General features: G+C 50.9%; 1 protein-coding gene across 6 annotated transcripts in view; it reads right to left on the reverse strand.

The window, feature by feature from the left end:
- The window catches only part of NFIX (nuclear factor I X), a 98,605-nt gene that overhangs the window by 51,637 nt on the left and 20,259 nt on the right, over window positions 1–26,709 (reverse strand). For 3 of the 6 annotated variants that reach the window (XM_082455237.1, XM_082455239.1, XM_082455236.1), the window contains one exon: window positions 18,324–18,855. In XM_082455237.1, the coding sequence (XP_082311363.1) occupies window positions 18,324–18,855 (532 nt within the window). Of the gene's footprint in view, window positions 1–18,323; window positions 18,895–19,857; window positions 20,263–26,709 lie in introns of those variants that run through there. The other 3 variants (XM_082455238.1, XM_082455241.1, XM_082455240.1) reach the window with 3 other exon arrangements.

The raw sequence follows: 26,709 nt of genomic DNA on the forward strand, positions 1-26,709 counted from the left end.
GTGTGTTCCGGATGTGTGATGATACCCCTGGGGGATGCCATCTCTGGGGCACAGGGTGTGAAAGTGTGTGTGTGTGTGTGTGTGTGTGTGTGTGTGTGTGTGTGTGTGTGTGAGTGAAGGCAGAGTCTACAGCTTGGAGGGCAGAGCTCACCCTCCCTTAGCCTCCCCTCCACTCATAGGAGGACATGCACTTCACCAGACAGGCCCAGGGTCCTGGTGGCAGACAGTGGGGCTGGCCTCAGGGATGGGCAACAGCTGCTTCCTCAGGAACTCTTGGGGCACTTGCTGGTGGCCACCATGGGCGGCGGTGCTGGGGGGCTGCTGCCATTAAGATGCCATGGCCAGCACCTGCTCACTGCCAGGCAGTCCCCAGGCTCCCCTGCCAGCTCCTGGCCCAAGAGAACTGACACTGCCATGCCTGAGGCCCTCAGAAACCTTCCCCTTCTAGCAGTGCTAACAGAGAGAGGCCTGGGAGAGGGGATCTCAGACTCACAAAAAAATGCAGGTTGGAGGATGTGAGTGTGTGGGGTGATGTCCAAGATTAGCTCTTTCATTGGAAGATAACACGCGCCCATCAGGGGACGTGTGAGCTGATGCAGTGGACACACACCTATGACAGGGATGGGATGTGGGTTCATAAAAAGCACATCCTCATGTGATATGTACATGATATGTGCGTGACGTGTGCAAATGATGGTAGTGTCTTTCTGAGGTGCTGGGTAGCACAGTGTACAGTTGGGGATGTGGTGAGATGGACCCTCACATGCCATCCGTGGGCACGAAATTTCCGGGCAGCAATTTAACAACATATGTGACAAGTCTTTGTAAGAGTCTACACCCTATGCCTGATAATTCAACTGTTAGGAAGCCTTGTCTGAAGTTCATAAACAGAGCTACAAAGCTTAGTGCACCCGGATGTCCATACCAGCAGAATTTACAACTTAAAGGCCTCCACACATGAGGGATTACATCAACTCTGGAACACTGAAGTGTCATGAGCTGTTCAAAAAGCATGTTTGTATTTTTTAAAAATAATCATATATTACATTTATAATAAAAGGTAATTTCTTATTTCCAAAATGAAAAGAGGATAGAAGTCACTAGAAATGTTGAGAATTAGGGACAATGCAGCTAATAATAAGATGGTAAACCACCACAAAGTATTTTTTGAAAAATTGTGACATGGTAGAATGCAAAAATTTTTTATAAGTAGCACCCCAAAGTATTTCTATCATAAACTCCAATTTTTAAAAAATAAAATATGTGCATGAATAGGTATAAAAAATGCAACAAAAGGCTATTAGTGGTTAAGTGGTAGAATTTTGATAATTTTTATTTATGTAGACTTTGTGCTTATTTGGTATTTTTATGATGGAATGGGCACTGGTCTTATAACCAGAAAAATGCCTTTCTTAAAACAGTAGATGGATGAGAGACCATACGTACGTGATTCTCTCCCCAAATCGTAGCAGAGCATAATGAGGTGATGGCAAACCACAGCCCTGCGGGTCCAGCCGCATGCGTGTTCGCTTGAGCCAGGCAGGCCTCCGCCTCAGGAACTTTCATGCTCAGGCGGACTCCAGGCCAAAGGACACAGAGCAGGAAAGAGGGCGACACCCCCAAACCCCTGTCACACTGCAACACTCCTGCACACCACACTCCTAAGACTACTGGGGCACCAGGCCACCCCTCCACTGACAAGAACTTTGGAAGGGAAAGCAGATCTTCAAGAAAGTCAAGGACAGGCACAGGGGGCCAGAGGAAAGAGGTTCAGGACCAGGGAGGAAGTGGCTGACTGGAGATTCTTAAGGTGGAGAGAGGAGAGCTGGGAATTCACTCCAAAACTAGTGGAACCGACACTAAGGTCTGAGGCAAGTGAAGGGGCAGCAGCGGCAGAATCGACCACAGAATCGGCTCAGAGAAGTGGCTGTGCATGTGAGAGTATATGAGAAACGCACTGTTCGTGTTCCTTTAATAATTCATTGCTAAGAACCAAATCTAGCCACCAGAGCTGGGAGCATATACACCAGCTGGGGAACGGCAGCCATCTTCAACCCAGGAGGCCTGGGCCAGAGGGGTCCCCAGGAGAGAGAGGGAAGGAAGAGCCAGCCACGTGTCTGCATCCACAGCCACATGAGGAGCCTGGAGGCCAGGGCTTCTGGGGAAAGGGGAGGGGATGAGGCGGAACCCCTGAGCAAAAGGCAAACAATCTCCATGCCCTGGGGCTGCTCCCTGCCAACCTGTGCCACAGGGCATCTGATAGGCTAGCGGGGTGGGGAGGATCTGGCGTGGGACGAGTTCCCCTCACGGGTGGGCTGGGGGCTGGCGGAGGTGGGGGTTTGGGGGGGGGCACGTATGTTTTGCCCCTTCTATCTAGCAGGATTAGCCAAGGAGACAGAGGGAAGGCATGAGTGAAGGTGGGACCAGCTAAGCTGGAGCCTGTGACCCACCCAGCAGTGGCCCGTCTAACAAGGGGACCAGGGAGAGGGCTGCTCTTTCCCCATTTTCCTGACACCTCATTCCCATTCTCAAAAAGGGGAAAAAAAAAATTTGAGAAACCAAGTCCCTTTCAATCAATTAACCTACAGCTTCCCACTTGCCTGCCACATTCCTTCCAGCCTTCCAGAAGCGTCCATCACTCCTCATCTGTCCGTACTCTCTCCTCATGATGCCCACTCAGAAAGCACACCAGCCACTCTGCCCTGCTCCACTCCTTTCGTTTAGCAGCCCCATTTCTGATTTTTATGCCATTTCATGCCTTTGCATCATCTCAAGGATGGGATGGGCTGTCTTGTCGGCTGCTTCCCATCTGAAGGTAACTCAATATTCAAAATGGGTTTATGGGGTTGTATAAAACTATACACTGGGCGAGAGCCAGATGCCAAGGCAGATAAAACATAGTCCCAGTTCCAAGATTCCAGCCTAGCAAAAGAAACCTACAAAATTAAGTGCAAAGTGTCATAGGGGAGCAAAATTACCCGGCCCTCAGCCAAGCCTGGGTCCAACTTGCATTCAAATGGGGCCTTGCCCAGCTGACTGCTCACTTCTACTGAAGACTCTCCAGAGGTGCCCGTCTCACGACAAGATGCATAAAGGCAGGACCTGGCACCGTGGGAATTCCCCGCCTCTCCCAGGGAGGGTGCACTGAGGAAGCCAACACATGCCTTCAACCACCATCCATAAACCAGGGAGTAGGGCTCTGGCTCACCAGGGGCATCCCTGCAGCCAGAGTGCTTTGTTGGAGAGGAACACAATTCAAGAGGCCTTGCCAAGCCAGGCTGGCATTTGAGTAATTATATTAATGAATCTCTGAGTTTCAAAATCTAATATTAGACGGTGGCTTCAGGACCATCATCCTCAGTTACTGTCCCACGTGGCCAGGAACACTCCTGGGTAGCAGCATGGCTAGAGCAGACCGTGTGTGTGTGTGTGTGTGTGTGTGTGTGTGTGTGTGTGTGTGTGTGTGTGTGTGTGTGTGTGTGTGTGTGTGTGTTGTTTAATTTTTTTAAAAATGCATGTATTTGAAACTATGCCCAGAGATCTGTATTCTGGGCCCACGTTATAAACCACAATACCATGAATTAAGTGAGAGAAATCTGGCCTATCCTTGGGGCAGGGGCCTCTCATTTGGCCATATCTCTCGGGTTGGCAATACCCTGAGGATTACTATTCCATGGAGCAATGGCCTTTGTGTTCGAAGCCAGCACTGTTCCCCACAGAGTTCCCCTTGGCACAGCAGGCAGGACTTGCCTGCAAACCCATGGGCCCTGCTTTCCCATCCATGCTCATTAGCTGTCTCAATCCCAAGTCCAAACTCAAAAGTTGGGCTTGACACACACAAGAGGCAGCTGATCCTCCTGCTCTGGCTAACTCCCTGGTGCAGACCAGACCACTGCACCACCATCCTGGCCATCATCTGTGGGCCCTGTCCCAGGTCAGCAGTAATGATGACCCAGTTGGCCACATTATGCATGGTGTCAGGGCCAGAGGGGACCAAGTAAACTGCAGCCAGGTAGTAAACGAAACAGGCACTAAACAAAGGTGAGAAAGAAAGAGTTTGCTATACTCTTGTGATTATATTTCACGTATGCTGTGCAAAATGTAATCTGCTATAAATGATATCAGGTAGGGAGAATCCAGATTTCTGTAAACTCCACGTGCCAGAATAGAATTCAGCTCCCTCATCTGTTCCATTTGTGAAGTCTCTTTGGGTGGCAGAGACCGGCCCTGGTTGCTGAGTCTGGGAAATGGACTTTTGTGGAAACAAATTCTCATCCTGGGACTGGTACACTCAGGGGGCCCCATGGCCCAGAGGCTGCCGTGGCCTGCTCAGGTCTATGTGGGAAGAGCTGGCCTGAAAGACGGGGGGAGCAAGCACGTCTTGCCTCTCGGAAACTCTTTGGTAGGCAATAAGGGATCGCTCTTTAATGATTCTTTCATTACTATTAGTTTTTTAATAACAGGCAAAAGATCCACTCAGTGCCACACCGCCAGGTGGGGCTTACTCTCAGCACTATCTTAACTGCAAAGGGACTCGGAGCTTTGAGAGGGCAAAAGACCCTCTCAGAAGCCCCATGATTCCCTAAAAAAGGTCTCCCAGCCCCAGAACCCTACTCACAACCAATCAAAACATGGAAAATAGAGCTGCAAGAAATTCAGAGGGGAGGCCCGGCAGGGGTTGGGGGCCTCCGCTAGCAGAGGCAAGGGATGGCCGTCGTAAGGAGAGACACGCAGGTTCTGCTCACGCACCTCCAAGGCAGGGCTTCTCGGTCTCACCACTACAGACAATCCACGACTTCTGATGGTCTGACTCACAATTTTTGACTTTACGTGGTGCAAAGCAACACGCATTCACTAGAAACCATACTTCAAATACTTTTAAACTATAATCTTTTCCTGGGCTAGCGATATGCAGTATGAGACTCTGATACTCCCTTGTGATTCTGGGCAGCAGCAGCGATCCACAGCCCCCAGTCAGCCAGGCAGTCAGGAGGGTAAACAGCCGATGCACTTATAACCATTCTGCACCCATACAATCACTCTGTTTTTCACTTTCAGTACAGTATTCCATAAATTACGTGAGCTAGTCAGCACTTTATCATAAAATAGGCTTTGGGTTAGATGCTTTTGCCCAACTGTAGGCTAATGGAAGTGTTATGAGGACGTTTAAGTTAGGCTAGGCTGAGCTATGATGTAGGTTAGTATATTAAATGCATTTTTGACTTACAGTATTTTCAATTTATGACAGGTTTATCGGGATGTAACCCCACTGTAGGCTGAGGAAGATCTATGGTGACATTAGGGGCCAGGTGATTCCTTCTTGAGAGAATGTCCTGTGCACTGGCCTTGACTCACTAGATGCCAACAGCACCCTCCCCTGGTTGTGACAACCAAAAGCATCTATGGACATTGCCAAATGTTCCCTGAGGGGTAAAATTGCCCCTGGTTGAAAACTGCTGTTCTAGGATGACCAACCATCCTGGTTGTCAGGGGACAAAGGGCTTTCTTGGGAAGAGGGACTTTCAGTGCTGAAACTAGGAGACTCTTGGGCAAACTGGGACAAGTAGGTCACCCACCCTCCCTCCCTCCCTCCCAACTAACTTTAATCCCTCTACCTACCATCAAAACACATTTCTGGGACTTCCCTGGTGGTGCAGAGGTTAAGAATCCGCCTGCCAATGCAGGGGACACGGGTTCGAGCCCTGGTCTGGGAAGATCCCACATGCCATGGAGCAACTAAGCCCGTGTGCCACAACTACTGAGCCTGCCCTCTAGAGCCTGTGAGCCACAACTACTGAGCCAGCGTGCCACTACTACTGAAGCCCGAGCACCTAGAGCCCGTGCTCTGCAACAAGAGAAGCCACCACAATGAGAAGCCTGTGCACCATAACGAAGAGTAGCCCCGCGTGCCGCAACTAGAGAAAGCCCATGTGCAGCAACGAAGACCCAACGCAGCCAAAAAATAAATAAATAAATTTATTTTTTTAAAAAAAGCAAAAAAACCCACACATTTCCTCGGGACTTCCCTGGCAGTCCAGTGGTTAAGACTCCGTGTTTCCAAAGCAGGGGGTGCAGTTTCGATCCCTGGTTAGGGACCTAAGATCCCACATGCCACGTGGCCAAAAAACAAAAAAACATTTCCTCCTCTACCCTCAGGGATGTGAACAGTAGCTCTTCACCGCCCTATATGAAACCACCGCTCACACACCTGAAAAGATTACATCCTACCCTATAGCTTCTTCTGGGACCAAAATATTATCCTTGTCTCCTCTTTCTTCCCGGGCACCATCTCCCACAGCCATGACTTCCACGAGGCTCTCTGAGCCATGAGCCGAATTGCTCACATATTTCTTACATTACTAAGGCCAAAATTGACCTAAAACGTCTGCTAGGAGAAATGGCCCCACCCTGGGGAGGACATTACTGGGGTGCAGAGCTGCGGTGTGCACACATTCAACTCCCCTTCAGCAAGTGGCCCCAGAGCCAAGGAGAGATCACCTGGGAGATGGAAGGATGGGGAGACACCACTGACTCCCCTTTTAACCCTGACACTCGGCTGAGTCTCACATGACCTTCTGGACACAGGGACAGGACCTGAGACCCTCTAAAGAGGACATGAAAGGAAATGGCATTTTCTGCCCTGGTACTGGTTGAACACCTGGGAGTCCTCTGCACAGGGGACCCCACCCGGTCAGCCCCAGGTTTGGCAAACCCCCCCCCAAAGCTTTCTATCCATTTGCCTCCTCCCTTTAAAGGCCTCCTTTCATTTGGTCCCCCAGGGAGCCATCTCGTTACTACAGAAACAATGACGTCATGTGGCTGGGTGGGGCTGCGGGTCCCTCCTACCACTCCCTAACTAGGTATCGCGCGCCTGCCTACATCACGGCTCAGAAATTTATAGCCCAGCGCTGGGTATTTATAAGGTGGCTCTGGTGTGACCACAGATTCAGTGCAGGGCTGGTAACTATTTATAGCCAAAGGATATATACTTATTACATGCCCCCCCCTCCGTATTCTGGGCCACGTGTTATATAACTGCCATTATGCAATAACGCCCATTACATAATAATTATGCACTAATGGGGATATAATCTGCAGGCATAATAAGGACACACTCCCCAAGGGCTGCACTCGGTAGGCCTGCCTCCAGGGGTCTCCTGATGTCTCTGCACACTCCACCCAGTCGAGAAGAGTCACCAGGTGTCACCCTACTCCCACTGTCATCTGCAGCCTCCCCTAGACCATCAGACCCAGCTGCAAAGCTCTCTCCAGATTCCTCCTTCCCGTCTTGTCCCTGACCCTGGCCTGAAGAGAACACCTCTGTCTGCCTATCTTTAAGCCCGACACAAAGAATTATGAAGGGATAAATCCTGGAAGGCTAAGGGACACTCTCCATTTCAAGAAAGGAAAAGAGCAGCAGCAGTCACCCCTGGAAGGAGCCTGCAGGGTCTAGAAAAGCCTCCAGGACGCCAGGCCAGTTGGCAGAGGGTTGGCCGCACACAGAGGAGCACCCTGGCCCTCCAGGAAAGAGCTGGAAAGAGGCAAGGACTGGGGCCAAGCCAGCACAGTCAAGCAGGCCACTTCTCAGTGGCTCCTCCTTCCCTCATCACCCCGTGGTAGCTGTGCCTTTGGTAGGGCCCTTTTGTGTCGGGCTTAAAGATACGGCAGACGGAAGTGTTCTCTTTAGGCCAGGGGCAGGGACAAGACAGGAAGAAGGAATCTGGAGATTCGGTGGCGCCCTGACTTCCGCCATCGGGGTTACGCTGCCAGCAGGAATGCCCTAGAGCAGGATCCTGGCTGCTCAGACAGCAGCACGTGCTCTGCTGGTCACCCTGCTCCCAGGAAGGACAAAGAGAAACTGTCACCTCAGGGGAAAAGAGTAGAGGGACATGGGCTCTGCACCTGGGGTGATGGGGGACACAGGTGGAATGGGCAGGGGATAGGAAAATTTAAGACCACAATGGCACTCAATGGAGCCAATTCAATTAGCCCAAACATATCATCTGCTCTTAAGATAGATATCTCTGTATTTAAAAGTTGTTTGATGAAAAGTCAATTGATGAAAAAACTAGAAGAACCTACATGGATCTGGGAAGTAAGTTTCTCTCTGGTGCAGGAGGGTGATTTGGGGAGCCTGTCTCTTACGTTTCTCTGTTGTTTGAATTTTTAATAAAGAGTGCGTTTTACTACCGTAATAAGGAAAATCAAATAACATCCTTTAAAAAGAGTAGTGCTGAGGCTCAGGCGACACTTCTGATCTCTGCTTCCCATGCTGCCGAAACAAATGTCTGCTGTTCTTTGGGGTCTGGGGTGGGCCTGATGCGGTCAATGGCTCACCACATAGGCCTGGGTCAGCTGAGTAGTAAATCCCCTGTTCCAGTCCCCAGAACAGCAGCCCTGGCACACAGAGAGACCATAATGCAAGACATCAAGAGGGATGTTCAGTGGGAGACTCAGAGGGGGACTCATGATTCCCAAGGGGAGAGGAGCCCCCAGACGGTTTCAGCCCAGGGTCCTTCCGCCCAGAAAGGGGAAAATGGAACAGGACATGCAGGGGAACAGCCAGGGCTCTGAGGTTCTGTTGCCATGTGAGAAAACGTAAATAAGTTCCTAAACTAGAAGAGAGGCAAGAGGTGAATCTGGGGTACATTCTGTCTGAATCGCTCTGTTTCTTACAGGCCAGAGGGTCTCAGCTGGGGCAATTCTGTTCTCAGGGACACTTGGAAATGTATGGAAATATTTTGGTTGTCACACATGGGGCGGAGGGGTGGGGTGGGTTGCAACCAGTGGGTCAAGGCCAGAGATGTTGCTAACCACCCTATAATGCACAGGACGGTCTCCATGACACAGAAGGATCTGGCCCAAAAGTCAACAGCGCCATGGTTGGGAAACCCTGCTCTATGGGACCTGATTTCAATGGTTAAGAGGTCAAGTCCCTATCTTCTTAGCCATGGAAACAGGAAAATCTCCAGCAGTAAGCTAGCCTCTCTCACAACCCAGCCCCCCTCAGCATATTGGAAGAGTTTTTATATACACAGCCCCAAAGTTTTCAAACTTTAAGAAAGGGGTAAGAATGAGAGTCTACATGAATTCGGGAGCATAAAAGGCAATGAAGAGCAGATTACTGCAAAACTTCCAGCGATCATCTGGTTAATTAGGATAATTACATTCATTTTTATTTCAAACTGCAATTCCAAGCAGACTCCCAGGAAAAAGGCGTGACGGAGCAAGGATCAGGGATCCCAAGATCCAGCCGAGCCCGCCTGACCGCACACCTGGACTTCCTGCACACTTCTACCTGCCCTCCCCACGCTCCAGGATGGGGTGCCAAGAAGCTGAGCTGGCCACAGCAGGGTGGGGGCATCCAGCCGAGCTTCCCCGGTCTACGCTAGCATGCTGCCCCTCAGGTCAGAGGCAGGGGGCTGGCCGGCGGGAAGGGAGACCAGTGTCAAGGACAGGCCAGGTTCCCGACTGCTGTTTCCACCCCACATGCTCAGCAGCTGGGGGAGCCCTTGAGCTGAGTCACAGGCTAGGCTCCAGCCACTCTGTCTCAGCTCCTAGAGAGCAACGGAGACCACGGGGACTTGCTCGCTTTCTCCTCTGAGACTCCCCCAAGGCCAGCAATCCCCATGAAGTTCAAGGAATGGCAAGGCCCATGGAGGGAAGCCAAGGTGCTCAGTGGCCTGAAACCTGGGGTCCTTCTGCAGGAAACTGATTGTGTGACCCAAGCGCCCTGACACCTCTGTACCGGGTTCCCTTCTGTGTATGGTGGGGATAATAATACCTGCCCTGCCTATATCACTCAACCATTGTGAGGAGGGAATCAGCTCAAGGCAAGCTGAAAAGGCTCAGCCAGCTGACAAAAACGAACTAATTCCTCACTGTCTTTCAAGGTGCAATTCAAGCAGGTCATCTTCCAGGAAGCCTCCCAGGTCCTCGAGTCTGGTTCACCAATTCCTCACTACACACAAACACCCCTGTGTGTGTCACTCTATTGCACACGCTCACAGCCGGGAATGTGGGTTTAAAACTAGAATCAATGTGAGAATTTGGGTGGTTAACACACGAACAGGACTTAACACAGTGCCTCGGCCATATTGGGCCTTCAATGGAAAAATGGAATTAAAGCAAGGGATGGAGACCACAGGTGTGCCCTCTCCTCCACCGACCGGGAACAAAAAATTGTTTGGAACCTGGACAAAGGAGTGTCTCTTAAGTTATTGGATGTCCCCCAAATTTATAACAAATGAGGCACAGGGAACTCTACTCAATACTCTGTAATGAACTATATGGGAAAAAAATCTAAAAAAGAGTGGATATATGTATATGTATAGCTGATTCACTTTGCTGTACACCTGAAACTAACACAACATTGTAAATCAACTATAATCCAATAAAAATGAAAAAAAAAATGTCCCTGACCCTGGGGCAGTGGCATGCCGTGTCATCATTAAGACATCAAAAGTGAGAAGAGCCAGAACACCCCCACCACCAACAGGCCACGGTGGCTGGTGGGGGGACAAGTCACTTGGGAGACAGGCCCACAAAGGCCAACCCCAAAATATTTTTTTAAATCCCCAAAGGGCCAGAAAATCAGATATTAGGTATCCATACAGACAAAGTAAGGAACCCAGGTACCCAGGGCAGTAAGGCCCAGTCCAGCCAAACCCCCCTGCTGCAGCCCCTCCACCTGCTGGGACCCTTTTCTAATGCCAACAACTCTTCTGCTCAAACATGCTTAAAATGGCGACGGCGGCCTGCAGGGCCAGGCGTTTGTCGTACTGTTTGCCACGGTGCCCTCAGTGCCAAGAAAAACCTATCATGAGAAATGCCATCAGCTATATTTATCTATCTCTCAGCCCCCCAGCCTCCTCCTTCCGTCTGCCAACCAGGCCCTGCGGAGCCCCCCTCACCCAGTGGGCACACTTCCCTGTTGCTGACGCCCGTGACCACCTGCCCAAGCCTCGCTTTCCGGCACTCTCTTCCCCAGCCCCTGCAGTCAGGCCTCCACACGGGCGCGACAACCAACAGGCTGCACCCCTTCTTACTGGTTTATCAGGGCGTGCCCACATGTGCTTAAAGTTTGCACCCACACAGGCGCTGGTCGCCGTGTCTCTAGTCCCAAACCACAAGCACCGGTGGTCCTCCATCTCCTTTCAGCCTCAGCTCCCTGCTCCTCAGGCAGGACCGGGCTGCCCTCAGAGTCCTCCGTGAGCCATGGGCTGGGTCCTCTGGGAGCGGCACCCATGCTGCAGCGTCTCACAAGCCAGCCATCGTGGGGAGACAAGAGGCGCGGGGTGAGAGAGCAAGCCCTGGGAGGACAGGGTCTCCTCCCTGGCCTGCGTACCAGTGCCGGCAGGACGCCCGGCTGCGGGGTAGACCTCTCACCCCTCCACTTCCCTGACGGAGAGGGGAGCCACAGCCCGTATTTCAAGGTGCCAAGAATTTCCAAGGAGTGTGCATGTTAAAAGGACCCCCACCCCCTTCCCCTCCAAGCAAGAGGGAAACGGCAGAATCTGGGATGATAAAGGGAAAACGGCAAAGTCAAGGTTCAGGACTACTCAAATCCTACAGCTGTGAGAGGCCGTTGCCAGGGATGCGGCTAACAGGGGAATGTCCTTTGGTGTCAGGCACTTAAGACCTTTCTCTACACAAGCAGCAGGGCTCCAACCTGACCCTTCTTACCCTCAGGCCTAGCACAGGACATCTGAAGGTGAATCAATGACTGTATCCTAATCCCCCAAACCTCCTCCTCTTGCTTCAGGAGGCAGTGCCCACACCCCAACCCAGCCTTCTCCCCAGAAGGCTACCTCCTGCCTCTGAGCCCCTAACTCAGAAAAGAGTTCCAGGGAGCCAACTCCTCTGAGAATGAAGCAACCCAAATAAAAATTTTAAAACCCAGAAGCTCTTTCTCTCCTGCCCCCTCCCCCTCTGCTGGCAAATGAAAACAAACAAGAAATCAAAGAGGCCTTTTGTGCGAGCACTGCGCTGACACTGCTGGGGCCTTTGAAAGGACTTCTGAATCGGACACTGAAGGATAAAATAACTGAAGCGTGGCAGCTCCTGAGACAGGGGGGTGGGGTGGGGGTGGGACTGACGGGGCAAAGAGAAAAAGGGGTGGGGAGGGAGACACCTTCTTCCCAGGGCAGAAAGGGAAATGTTTAGCTGTACCCTCTCTGCCCAGCAGCTGCAGGACGCAAGAACAGAGAGAGACCATGGCACAGCCTTCTACCCCTCTGGCCTACCCTTCCTCAGCACCCTGGGTCCCTGCAACTCTAGAAGGTGGCTAAGATGGGTCCTGCCTCCTTCTTCACAGCCCACCTGGAGCTGCTCCTGATGAAGCTCTGCTGGGTCTTCCCTCGCCTCCTGCATAGATCACTGTTCGTTCACATCTATAGGACGGTGTCTTCTAGAAGTTATCAGGAGGCCTTCACCCAAACCCTGCAGGCCACATGCAGGAGTCTCTGATTCTTAGAAGGGCCTTGCTCACAGTAGGTTCACCAAATGCGTACGTATTTCATGAATAAAGGAAATTCAACCATCCTCTGGCAATGCCAAAAAGTAAACTGAATCCTCAGGAAGTCCTTCTGTACATCTGGACCCCAGCTCTCCTGCTACAGAGTGGCCCTGTTTCCTCTGGGTGGGCAGTGGAGCACAGCTGGTCACCATGCTTGGGCTCCTAGGTCCCCTCCAGCTTATTCATGGGCCGAACTCTGCCAGCTCAAGCTCAGACAAAGGTAGTTCTTTTTTTCCTTGAGCTACAGCTTCCAACTCAACCATGAGAGTGAGCACTCCACCAAGACCCGCCCTGCACATCACAGCCAGTGGGGACCCCTGACTGGCTGGACAGACAAGCTACAGACAAAGGGGATGAGAGCAGGTGGTCAAGGGAGTCCCAGAACGAGACCAGCCCAAGGAGTGGGTCTGAGTATTTCTGATCTCCTCTTTTGGGTCATGCCCCCTCCGAAGCCAGCCTGAGCCGCATCACCCTTTTACACCACCCCATGTCACATGAACAGAGCAAATGTAGCCTGGACAGACCTCTCGGGTATGTGACCTGGGCAGTCACACAGACCCTGTGCTTGGTTTAATGATCTAACTGTTGTCTCGCTGTAATTCCTAATCATTTTGAACTAGGAACCCCTCATTTTCGTTTTGCACTGGGCCCTGCAAATTATGTAGCTGGAAGGCCCAGCAAATCGTGTAGCTACCATGGGATCTGATCAAACTTGGACTTTCCTTGTCCAATGCAGAACGCTCCAGTTTCAGAGGGCCTCTAGAGGGTGATGACCAAAATGGCAAGTGCGCAAGGAGCCGTATCAAATGTGGGAGGCGTGAGAGACTGGCAGCGTTTGGCCTGGAGAACGGACAGCTTCCTGGGAAGAGGGGTGGAAAGGAACCATGGGCCCTGTCTTCAGCACTTGAAACGCTGCTATGTTACAGAAAAATTAGCTCTCACTTAGTTCATCCCTTAAGGCAGAAATAGTACCAACAGGTAAAGGTGACAGGGAGACATCCTTGGGCTCACGGAATCATAACAATTGGAATTGCAGCAGCTGCCGTCCACTGCTTTTCTGCTATGTGCCAGTATCTTTACGTATTAGCTGGTTTAATCCCTTTAACCAACTTCTGAATTAGGTGAACAGAAGACTCCTACAATGACCAAAGCTGACTCTCGAACAACAGTGACATCTCTTCTGGGTTGCTCTAAAAGGCATCTAACCTCACATTGGTATATCTTGCTAATTTTAGGAATCTGGTAACTAGGCCCTGCAGTCTTCAACAGCCCTGGCACCAGATGGCGCTGCCTCAAAAACACAGACCAGCGGCATTTCTGGGCCTAGAAAAAAGAGGCATGGGTGAGGTGGTACAGGGGCCTCAGGAGGAGTTAGGCCTCCGGAGATGGTGGCTGGTATGCCTGTGGCCACCCCCGTGCACTCACACCAGAGCCACCAGACGGGCCAGGCATCCAGCAAAGGCTTGGGGGACATCACCGGCATCAGCCACATCTTGGCAGGGCTGACATGGCGAAGCAATGCCTTCCACTGCTGAGGAAGGACGCAGACGTGGAGCCCTCCCTTGGACCAGAAAACCAGTGCTCACCGCAAAGCCCCAAGTCCTGAAGCAGACAGCAAAAACCATGAAGCTCTTATACTGAGAAGGGCAACCTTGCACTTGAAAAAGTTCACTTAGACAAATCCTCAGGTGCTAATCCATTTCCTGCAACAGGTAAGGCCCACCTATCCCCGGACCTGGAGGTGAGGAGGGAGGCAGAATCTCCTTTCAGAGCGGCACACTGAAGAATGCAGGGGAACACAGCCTGCAGAGTCCAAACAGGGAAACCCTACCGGATAAACCATCAGGTTCCTTCCACAACAACAACCCAGAAACTGCCAGGAAAGAAACCAAGATGAAAGAGAAGGAGGAGGACCACCTAGAGATTATAAGACTTGAAAGATGGAGCAACCCACTGCAATGCATGGACCTGAGTGGGATCCTGATCTAGACAAACAAAATTAGGAGATAATTAGGGAAATGTGAACACTGACCAGCTATCCGACCATACTAAAGAAATTGTTTTAGGTGTGATAGTGATATTGCGGTTACGTTTTTCAAGAGTCCTTATCTTTACAGACATGTACAGAAATATTTACAAATGAAAAGCTATGATGCCTGGATTTTCTCCTAAACAACCCAGTGTAAAGGTGGGCAGCAGGGGCTGTGGATGAATTGAGACTGGCCATAAGTCGGCACTGGTGATGGGGGTTCCTTCTATGTGTAAATTTCTCTGTAATGAAAAAGCGGAGATAAAGAAAAGAATACCTGGACTTCATGGACCTCCACGGTGGGCCTGTTGGAGGGATCTGATGGGGAGAAGCTGACATTTCCATTCAGTAAAGCATTTTATTACTTTCAGATTTTTTTTCTTTCCTAGGACCGAGGCCTAGGTTAAGGAGGGTCTGAAGATGCCAGTTTACCTCCAGACCCCTGCAGAAGCTTTGGAGATAGTCTAGTTGTGCTTCCAGACCAGTTCCGCCATCCTTCCTCACACAAGCATCCTTCCTCCTGGCCCCAGGCTCCCCTCTGCCTCCAGCCACTGCCCTGGGACACCCCCTTTGGATGGAAGGACATTGGCAGGAATGTACTACCTCCTCCCCGTGGCAGTGCTCTCTGACCCTGCTCTGCCTCAACGTCCCCTCCTAAACGGAAGAGACACACAGCGACATTCCTTCCCAGCAGGAAGGCCACCCTCATGAAGGGTGCAAAACACTCTGGGTGGCCTTTTAGGACCGCGTATTCTGGGAGTGGAGCTCCTGATGTCACACACACACGTCCTTTAGTCCCTCTCAACCATGCCACCTCCTAAAGCTTCATGTGGGACAAAAAAAAGCGCCCACAAGGGCCATGGATGACAGATGACAATGGTGCCTGGAGGGGAAGCCATGCCCCCATGCTTACCATCATGTCAACTTTGCTTGTCATCAAACCTGGCACCACCAGTTCAGCCCAGATCAGGTTCTTCAGCCCAGTTTGAAAGGAAGGAAAGCATTTCTTTTAGAGTCCAACCTACCTCTTGTCTGAGCCCTTGCCAGCCCAGCCCTCAACCCCAGTTTATACTGGAAGGAAGGAACAAGTGGCACCCTACTGAGTATGTCTTTGCATGGACATGGAGAAGGAACGTCGTGCTATTGGACTGACACTGTTTGGGGGCTCAGCCAGGAGAAGACATTTTCTAGCAAACTGGAGTGGCTTAGAGAGAAAGCCATGCCCACTCCATGCCATCTCGAGGCCACTTACCCAAGGCCCACTGGTAGCCCCTACCTCACCAACTCACCCCCACTCCTTCAGTAAGGCACCCTTGAATTAAAGCAATTTCAGCAACAAAAATCCTACCTTCACTGAAACTATCTGGAGTTCAGGGACTTGAATTATAGACAAATTATAAGAAAACATCCTCAGTTCTCCACTCAGCTTTTGTCAAGGAACTCGGCCTCAGCTGGGACAGAGGTGGCCATGGCTGCATGCAATGGGGCATGAATTTACTCATATTCCTGGGCAAATCATCTCATTATGGCTAGGGGGCAAGTGGGGGCGCCTCCCTTCTCCTGACACCTGCCTGGTCAGCCCAGGACCCAGGTGGCTGGTCAGGAAATGGTCTCCATCACACATACTTCATCCTACCTCAGCCCCATGCTGGCAGCAGTCAAAAATTTGGCCTAAAATAAGAGAAGCCAGGGAAACAGCTCAGCTACAGGGATCCAGCTACAGAGCAAGGTAGGAGGAAGCCGGCTCAAAAGGAAAATGAGTATTAATTTCATCTTAGAGGCCCTAGTTCCAAAATCGGAAGGTGCAGAATCCCCTCTCGGAGGAGCTATCTGACAGACACAAGCTCAAGGTTCCAAGTCTGCCCCAAGCCACTTCCAATACCACCAGGCACACATCTTCCCCACTCTGATTTGCTGAGTAAACAGAGAATCAGGGAGTAACTTTTAATTTTTTCTTTGGTCTCTTTTCCAGAAAGAAAAAGGATGAACGAGGAAGAGGACCGGCAGTTGGTCATTCTTCGTGAGTGGGCCATGATAGTCACACAGGGCCAGGTACAGGCCTAGAAAGATCCATGGAGGGAGGTACAACAGGAGTGGTGGGGGGTATCCACTGCCTCCAACCAACTACCAAAGCCACCTCTCAGAATGAGAGAATGAGCACGAAGAGAGGCCTCAAATACCACTTTTTCCTCCCCAGAGTTCTCCAACACAGAAACTCTCAGTGATTCTAATCCCACCGCTGATGCAATGCTGAAAGTGCCCCAAAATTTCCTTTCTGGATTAAGTCATACCTCTCCTCCCAACATCCCAAACAGGCAAGGGGGTAACCACAGCAGAAAAGTGAGTTGCTTTTCTTTTTTGTGAATGAACAGGAAGGAAGATACACACACACACACACACACACACACACACACACACACATATTTGCGGGAAAGAACATTCACTAGAGTTGAAGTTAAGCCACATTCTCTTACATTCGCATGAAGAGAGAAAGAAGGGGGAAAAAAGGGGGGGAAATACTGGAATGGTGGAAAGGAAAAAAAAAAAAAACACAGAGAGAGAGAAAGGTTTGGTAGCCCTCTCATTACAAGTTGGTTGGGCATAATGTAAACACACTTCTGCCTTGCTTAATCACAGAGTGCCGCCCGTTTAGGTTTCAAAGGCGGCAGTAAATTGGGCGTAGCTGAGTGGAGGCTAAAAATTAACCAGCCATCTCTGTTTCAATTTGTAAGAAAACAAAAGCGGAAAGAAATTATAAAAAGGGAAAGGGTAGGGGAAAAAAAAAAAAAAGGAAAAGAGGAGGAGAACTGAACCACACAACCCAAAATGCAGGGTGAAATTGGAAAAGCAAAGAGGAGAGCTGGAACTACTTGGAACACAAAAGGAAAAGGAGATTTTACAGAGTTTTGATTGTTTGTTTGTTTCTTTAAGACTCCTTCCGCAGCAAGGCCCACTCCCTGGCATGCCTATGCTGGGGAGAGCCTCTCCGCCCCCCAGCAGAGGTATGGGGGCTGCGGGCATCCATCCGGGGGTCTCGCCACTTCAGCTAAAAAGCGAAGGGGAAGGGACAGTGCAGGGTAAGAGCGCAAGGAATCTCGTGCTCATTTTCACTCTCTGTGAAATTGAATGACTTTTCTCCTCTCCGTCAGCCAAATCCCAGCCAAAACAGCTCCCGCCTGGGCATCTGGGCCTCAGAAGCTGCCCGCCTCTGCCTTCTTTCCTCTTTCCTATTCATTCTGTCTCATATCCGGGGGTATTACACGCCCCTCTCTCCACCGAACCGCTGCCCACCCTGCTTGTGCCAAATCTGGCGTTTCCCCAGGACTTGAGGGGACGCTGCAGGAAAACCAGTACCTGCCCCCCAATACTTCTTCTGACTCATTTTAAATCAGAGCAAGGAGTGATTTTTTTTTTTTTTTTTTTGTGGTAGTGGTGTTCATCACAAACTCTCACCATCGTGGATAATTCTGGGGCATCCTGGCCCCAGTCCTAGGACCTGCAGCGTCTTTTGGGTAAGATGAGTCCTCCAAAGATGGAGATGCATGAAAATCAGTAACACGGCAAATGAGCAAAGGAGGAAGAATGGAGAGAGTGGAGGGAAACAGAAGGGAAAAGGGAACATCAAACGTGCTTCAGGCCTCAGCAGGACGGGCGCACCAGTTAGGCCCATCGCGTCTATGCATGTATCGTTTGGAAAGAAGAGGTACAATAAACAGAACAAATGCCAGCAAGTAAAATAAAATGGGGTGGGCAAAAGAGGGATTGAGAGCAACCTACCCGGAGTGTGGACAAAGTAAGCCAGATAAAGATCCAGTTCTTTGATTGTGACTCCAATGTGATGTGGCTGCACGCACAGGCCGGGGTTCGAGCACTGGGGCGACTTGTAGAGCCGCTCCCCGTCAGTACTTTCCAGGGGGATCCCCTTAAACAAAATCACCATGACCAGGTCCAGCCGCCACACCTTGTCGGCCTGGCGAAGGCAGTCAATCCGCCGGATCTTGCCCTTCTGGTCGGGGTTGGAGAGCACACAGCAGGGGGGCTTCTTGCCCGTGATGGTCAGCACAAAGTCCTCTCGGAACTCGGGCCGGATGTCTTTGCGCAGCTTGGCCAGCAGCCGGGATGCCCACTTCTGCTTGATCTCGGGCTTCTCGCCCAGCAGCTCGTCCTTCACCGCCCGCTCCTCGTCCTTCGACATCCGCTTCTCGTGCTTCTTGAAGTACTTGCGCTTCCGCGCCTGCAGGTTGAACCAGGTGTAGGAGAAGGCGCGGACGTGAGGCAGCAGCGCCTCGATGAACGGGTGGAACTCATCCTGCAGGCGGCAAGCCGGGAGCATGCGGGGCGAGGGAAGACGGGAGGAGGGGAAGACGGGGTGAGGGGGAAAGAGAAAAGGAGAAAAGAAGCGTTAGAAGGGGGGCACAAGAAAAATCGCCTTCTCCTCCTCCGCCCCCCGCACAACAATTTTCTCTTGCGATTGTTCTAGGAAAGTGTGGTCTGGAGCTGCCACCAGCCTAGCCAGCCGCTTGCTCCCATCTCAGCCTCAGCAGCCAGACAGAGACACCCAGAGCCTGAGCACACACCTATTCTCTCTCTCTCTCTCTCTCTCACTCACTCACACACACGCGCGCACAGACAACGTTGCCGTCCACACACACACGCTGCTGGTATCCCCGCCAGGCTCTGTCGCGCCCATGACATCTCCATGTTCTATCGCAGCCTCGAACTCGTCTCAGCTCGCCCCAGCACAGTGTCCAGTCTGCACAAATGCCCGTGGACGCACACGCAGGGCATGCGGGGGCCGCCTCACACCCGGACACTGGTAGGTTTTTGGCCACCCCCAACAAGAGAGAACATGACATCCACGAGCCAGCAAGCGAGGAAACGGATTTGGCTTCCCCCTCCCCAGGCTGTTTTCATTCTCTTTTCTCCTGCTCCGACTGGAACATCCACCCCAGCATTTAAAAAATCAGATCTAAACCCTAAATATGTGATTTCAGCTTTGTTATCGACACCAATACTAATGTTAATCTCAGTAATAAGGAAGAAAACGCTTCTTGTTAACACAAATAAGGTGGTGGTATCAATCAACCACATTAGGGTTAAAAGCTACGTGGGGCATCCTGCGCCCCATCCCCACTGACCCCTTCACCCTCCTTCCCACTCAGTCAGGTGACAGAGGGCCGGGCTCTCAGTTTTTGCTTTTTTTCTTTCTTCTTTTTTTTTTTTTTTTTTTTTGCTTGTTTGCTTGTTTGAAGTTTAAATAATAATTGATTTCTGTTTACAAAAATAAAACTGGAAAAAATTAAATAATTACCATTGATCTGAAGCACCCGGCAAAGCCCAACGCCCGATTCTGAGCTTCTGGACTCAACAGAGTTGTGAGTTGGGGGCGGGTGGGGGGAGGGGGGAGGGGGAGGAGCAGGGGAGGAAGGTAAATGTTTTAAAGGGGGTTATTATTGGTGTTCTGGGGAATAGGGGCCGGGCTTGGGTGGATTCTCAAACCCTTCCCCCTCCTCCCCCCCACCCATGCTCCACTGCACAGAAGGGGGAAATTAATATTTTTTTTAAAGGAGCAAAAAGAAAGAAAGGTCAGGGATAGCAAGCAGGGAGAGGGAGCGAGTTGGTTACCACACACGCCAGGTAAACAAAAGCCAACAAAAAAAATTTTTTCAGTTTCACCCCCTGCGCATCATCTTCCAGTTAAAAATAAATAAATAAATAAATAAATAAAAGAAAAATATGCAAAATTTAAAAGTCAAAACCTACCTCCCACCCGCCCCCCCCCCAACACACAACACGCCCTACCCCACCCCTGTGCAAAACAAAAACAAAAACAAAAACCAGGAGGGGGAAAAGCGGCAGCTGAAGAAAAAGGCTTTCGGCTTTGGCAGCGGCACAGGGGTATAAACTTCGAGCTGCCTTCCTCCGCCTCTGAGCCTGATCGCAGGCAAAGGGGGAGCTCGCAGATTCCCGGGGAAGAGGACGAGTTCGGACCGGCTGCAGATCGTCGCTGGCAGAAGCGTGCAAAAGAGGGAGGGAGCAAGGGAGGGAGGGAGGGAAGGAGAGAGAGAGAGAGAGAGAGGGAGAGAGAGAGAGAGAGGACGTGGATGGGATGGGGCTGTGTGTGTGTGTGTTGTGTGTGTGTGTGTTTGTGTGTGTATGTATGTGCTCTGGTTGGGTTTTGGATTTTTTTTTTTTTTTGCTTCTTTTCTCTCTCTCAAACTCCCTCTCTCTCTCCCCTTTCATGCTCAATCCCCATCCATTTGCTTGTGCCAAAGCCAGTAAAAAAGGGGGGGGGAGGAAGGGGGGGAGGGAGAGAGAGAAGGATCCACCTATTTGGCAATGAGACATCCTCGAGCAGCCAATGGCTGCGTCCAAGGGGAGGAGGGAACCTGGCAAGCCGAGAGGGTGGGGAGAGCCCCCGGCAGTTGGAGACCAAAAACAATTTGCCCAATCGACAAGTTCACGTCTAATGAACAAGCAAAGTCCAGCAGTTATGAATTTTTCATTCCAGGCTCCCACTCGGGTCCATTTGGCAGCGGCCACCCAGCAAATCTGAAGAGGGTGAGGGGGACTAGGACTGAGGAAGACACAGAATTTTTTTTTTAAGCCAGAAAAATAAATAAATAAAGGCTTGACTCCGGGGCGGGCTGTCGGGCGGGAGGGAGCCCCAGAAGGCCTTGGGGAAAGCAGCTGCGCCTTCTTCTCTGTGTTTTGGTTTCAGTCTCTTTCTCTAAGGCCCGCACACTCTTTTTCTGGTTCCATTTCTTTTTTTGTTTATGGGACGCACAGGGGCGAGTGGAAGTTTTCCTCCCTGGCCATACACACAAGCCTGCCTGCCGTGCTATGAATAGAAAGAGAAGAAGAAAGAGAGCTCGGAAAGTGTCGATGCCAGCAGCACTTCCAGGGCAGGGACCTGGCGCCCAGGGTGTAGCCACCCTTTCCCCCGGTCTGGCTGCTGCTCACAGGAGCACTCCCAGACGAGGCAGGCAGGCCCCCCAGCACCTCACACACGGCCTCCCTCTCCCCAGCCCCCAGCGAGCTCAGTGCCTCCCTCGGCGGCCCACACCCAGCCACGCACGCTCCATTAGCAGTGAAGAGGGATGCCAACGCAATGCAGCTCCGCTCGAGAAACTGCAACAGTTTATTAAAATAGCCTCCTGTCACAGCACTCCACTGACAAGCACTACACTCAGCCACAAACACAACAGCCAACCCCAGGAGGAAGTGACAAAGGCACGAAGATGGACACTACTTCCAAACACAGAGTCCTGCCTATGCACGATGGCCACCACCACCACCTCCTGAACTCTTAATTCTTTGCTTTCTCCAGCTCTGCCCTCTCCACTTGATCTGTGTTTAGTGTCTCTTGGTTGGAGGAGAGGGAACACTCACCTACCTGTGCCCCGTTCAATTCAGACTAAAGGGCCCAAACCATATGGAGCAAGGTGCAAGAGCATGAAATAAGAACCCTAAATGAAAGGGAGAGAGCTAATAAAGGAAACGAGAAAGCAGAAAAGAGCTCTATCAGGAAATGTGAGACAACCTTGGGGAAACCGAGTCAGCAGGAAGAGCTCCCCAGGGGAACCCCTGCTCTGGACCTTCCTCCCAGACAGGAAGGTGAACATGCGGGAGAGAAGCCAGGAGTGTGGAAGCCTCCACTGGGTCCTCTCCTCCGGCAGGGGCTCCTGAGCAGCCATGCTTTAGGCCTTTGAGAAGCAGTAAGGAGACAGTTATTAAAGCAATGGAAGAGCAGAGGAGGACGTGAACACAGACAGGGAGAGACTGATGCGACTCAGAACCCAGTCCCTCCAGCTGCCCTCTCCCCAGGCGAGGCTCAGCCCTCAGCTGGCAGCAGAAAGGTCACTGCTCACTCTCGCCCCTTTCTTCCCCATCTGAAACCCTGTGCTCCGCGGCCTTTACGCTCAGCGGAAAGGTTCGACGAAGAGGGCCCGGGGTGTGCCCAAACAAAACATGTAGCCCTGGGCTGGCGCTGGACCCAGACCACAGGAACAGTGCTGCCCAGCACCTGGGACCCCAGTCCAGGCCCTGACTGGCCTGACTGGCCGAGAGAAACAGTTAGAGGCGAGAGAGCGAGAGGCAGGTGTCACTGCAAGACAGGCCTCTTAGGGTGGTGTTCAATAATTAACATCACGTTAATAACCAGCTTCGGTCCAATTAGTCAAGGATATTAGCTGAGTAACATAAGGTACCAAACCCTGTCTCTCTCCACCTTGAGAGAAGCAAAGTTACTTTCCAAAGATGAGATGAAACAAACAAACAAAAATAATAAAGATGAGATGGTAGAAACTACAAGTGAGTTTATATTTGGCATGGGGGTGTGTTTTTCTGGTATTCCGATTCATACTAAATATTAGACACCAAACAGAAAACGGCCAATGTGAGCCTCCCAGAGAATTCTAACATGTTCCATCTCACAGACCACCATGCCGGGTGCTAAACATGGGTCGATTCTGAATCTGGTGGTGCAACTGGGTAGGTGGCAAGGGAGATGGTGGATGGAAGGATCCACTTGTAAGTCAGGGAAACAGGACAAGATCCATGATTCACTCCTGGATGAAGGGAGAGGTCAAAGGTCGATGGAGTGGTGGAGAGACTGCACATAAAAGTGGCCCAGGAGGACCAACGGAGTGTCTCAATGGAGCCGCAGGGACCCACTGCACCCCCTCAATTCTCCCTTAACAGGAGGAGCAACAGGCACTTGCCAGGGGAGGAACAGGGAAGGAGAACAATCATCAATTGTCCTTCACCTGCCAGTGGCCTGTAACCTTGAAGGTGGGCTGAGAGGATTCCCAGGCAGCACTCTCCCCTCACCCTGCTCCCACAGAGGCATCTGGCTCTCGGGGGAGGCCCTCCTGGGTGAGCAGCCAGGGTATTTCTAATGACTGGGTCTCTCTCCCTCCTGTGGGGCACACAGAGAAGAATCGCTCAGGTTCCAATAGAAACACTTGGCGAACCCGACCCCTACAGCCCCCTCCTCCTGAATGCCACTGATGGCGGCTTTCGGTCCTGGACACGCCCCTCAGAAACCCCAGACAAAAGGGGACTGTCCCCCTTTTGTTAAGAGAGTAGAGGCTCCTGTTGGAAGATTACCTGTCCCAGTCTCGGTCTTGGCTGGGAGCTCAGATACTCTGCACCCTGCACCCCATCAGAGCCAAGGCAAAAAAAAAAAACCTCTGAGGATTCAAGGCTTCTCCAGGGCTGAGCCACCCGAAAATGTAAGGGCTCAGGGGATGGAGGGAGCAAGGGGACAGGCAAGCCTTGGAGGAGAAGGAGAGGGAAGGGGAGAAAGGGAATGAGAGAAAAAACGGAGGGGTAAGGAAGCCAGTGATGCTGGTGACAGTAGCGAGCAAAAAAGAAAATTAAAGACAACAAAGAGGAAAAATTAAGGAAAAGCAGGGAAATTTGAGGGGAAAGGTATTTTCCCTCATTTAACAGAAAAATCCCAGAAGCCAGAGATTAGACTTTTAAAATTCACATGGGCTTTTAGTTTGTGGAGAGGAATTTTTCTGCCTTTGTGAGAGAAAGGCCTCTCTCATTACTGTCACGTATATAGAATTTGATTTTTTTTAAAACAACAACAGTTTTCACTGAAACATTTCTGAAATACCCATGCTGGTTTCAGCCATCACTAGGAAAAATGTGCCTCCAAAAGAAAAAGAATGAGCAGGCCGTAGGAAGAAGAGGAATAGGGGGAGGGAGAAAGAAAGAGAGAAGGAAGCCCAATCCTGAGAGAGAAAGACAAGCTGGGCCCAAAACTGCAAAGAGAGAGAAGGACAGAGATGGAGGGAAAGAAGACGCAGCTGAAAAGGAAAAATGAGCAAGAAGAAAAGATAAGGACTCTACGACAGGGGGAAGAAGAAGAAGAATGAGAAGGAGAAGGGGAAGAAAAGAAAAGAAAAGAAAAACTAGCTAAAGTGACTGCTTCTAGCTTGAGAAAGTTAAATGTGTCGTTTTCCAAAAATCCACAAAACAAATGAGGCCTTCTGGATTATTTAAGGGAAAACAGGGAAATGTGTACAGAATCTCACTCATATACACAGTATTCAAAAATCTTCAAGGAAACAAAATAATTTTCCCAGCCTGAGACAGGTTTTGCAACTGGCCTATACCTGCCAATAGTGAAACATCTAGAAGCACAAGAAGTTATATCTTTAAAAACAGGGCCACTATTTGGAGGTCACTTTATCTTTAAAAAAAAAAATCCTATTTGTCCACATCCTGCTTGCTTTAAGGCTCAGATTTATTCTTTCAGACCCTGGACACATGCTAGTTTTATATATGTCCGTGTTAATTTAGATAACTATACACAGTGCAAATAACTGACAAAACCTACATAGGAATTACCAGATATATCAGGATCCATTTTACTACTGCATCTCTGCAGCCTGGGTGAAAAAAGATGCAGGAAATTTTAAAAGGCCACAAATAGAGCCCTGATTAGCCTGTCCAATTCCTGGGATTTTATAATTCAGCGTTGGCCTGAACCGAAAAGAAGCCAACTTCGTATCCCTGAGATCTTCCATCTTGTCCCACAGAAGAAGGGATACAAGAAAGCAGTGGCCCGACTCCCGGACAGAAATGGAAAGAGAACCGTAGGCAGCAAAAGGAAGGGGCCGGCTGCTTATCTGAGAGGTGGGTGGGGCCTCCCCTCTCTGGGGGGGCAGGCAGGAAGGGGCTCTGCAGCCAGAGTAAAATCATCCAAGAGTCTGGAACCGCCAAGCATGGAAACCAGAATATGCACATTGCGAGGAGGCTCGGAGAATTTGGACAAAGCGGGTTTTTGGCTGACTTGGGCCTGTTTTTCTCTGCCCAGGAATGGCGGACCGGACGGGGGTTTTCTAGCATCCTCAGCTTGCTGAATGGATTTGCCCCGCACCCCTTGCTGGGTCTAGGATGAGGCCTGCCTCAGAACCAGGCTGCACACTCCTATAAACCAACACCCACCCCCTTCCCTTCCTTTTCTCCTCCTGACTACAAACCGGGAGCGGTGGCCTGGGATCGGGCCAACAGGCAGCCTCATTCTGGCTCCAAACACCACCCTGCTCCAGGCACATCTCCCCTCTCCCTCCTGGCACTGAATAAAATCGGGCAGGAATAGAGGTATTGGGGAAGACGATCTATTCTCTCTAGTGCAACTGGAAATTGTTTACTTTCATCCTCTACAGAGTATGGGAAACAAAACCCTAGTCTTTAATTCACTATTTTGCTTGAAACTTTCTTATGTCACCAAACAGAAGTAAAAGCCGGGAAGGTCAGAGCCCAGTCGTCCATTCAGGGAGCTATGTGAGGATGGGACCCTCCGAAGATCAGAATGAACGAACGCACAGGACAGATGACAGCCAAGGGCTTCAAGGAGCAAGGGCAGTGCGAAGAAGCCTGAGCCTCACCCACCAAGTCGGTCTGGAAAGTGTCACTCCATGGTGGTCAAGGGCCCGGGAAGAAGGAAGAACCCCACAAGCCAACTTCACAACTTTCTCTAAAGAAAAACTGAAAAATTGACAAAAGGCATGGGAAGGGGAGACTAGCAGGTGAAGATGAGGTCTGTGCCCGGCGCATTGAGAAAATATCTGGAGGGCAAGAGAGGAGGCCAGAGCAAACAGCAAAATGTTGAAAACTCGCCCAAGGCCCGGCTGCCAACTACTGACCCCAGAAAAGGCTTGGGGATCCTCCAGGGAAGACGGTCCTCTCCCCCGTCCCCACCACTCGCCCTGCACTTTGGAGACAATTCCTGTGGTCTTCCCAAGTCCTCTTCATGAGCTCCATGAGTTCCGTCAGGATGTTTTGACACCCCCTTGCTTTGCCAGGTCTATTCCCCCTGCCACAGGAGAGAAGAGCCAGGGCAAGAGGAGAGTTTCTCTGAGCTCCGGGTGCCCTCTGCCTGGTCTGCACTCCCCTAGACCCAGAGAGAACCTCTTTCTTGCAGTTGCTGTGGCAACAGGCAGTGCCCAGAGCCTGGGGCAGAGAGCGGGTGGCCAGGATGGGAAGAGCCCGAGGGTTTTCACTGCTCGAGGGCTCAGGGGAGCTGGATGGGCCCTGTCCAAGCAAGCGGCTTCCCCCAAATGCACAGTTTTAGGAGTTGGAAGGAAGACATTTTTCAATCCCTCAAAATGTATTGTTCTCCCCAACTATTTTATTATCAGAA

This window comes from Balaenoptera physalus (genome assembly GCF_965194825.1).
Source record: "Balaenoptera physalus genome assembly, chromosome: 3".
In the NCBI taxonomy this organism is placed as follows: domain Eukaryota; kingdom Metazoa; phylum Chordata; class Mammalia; order Artiodactyla; family Balaenopteridae; genus Balaenoptera; species Balaenoptera physalus.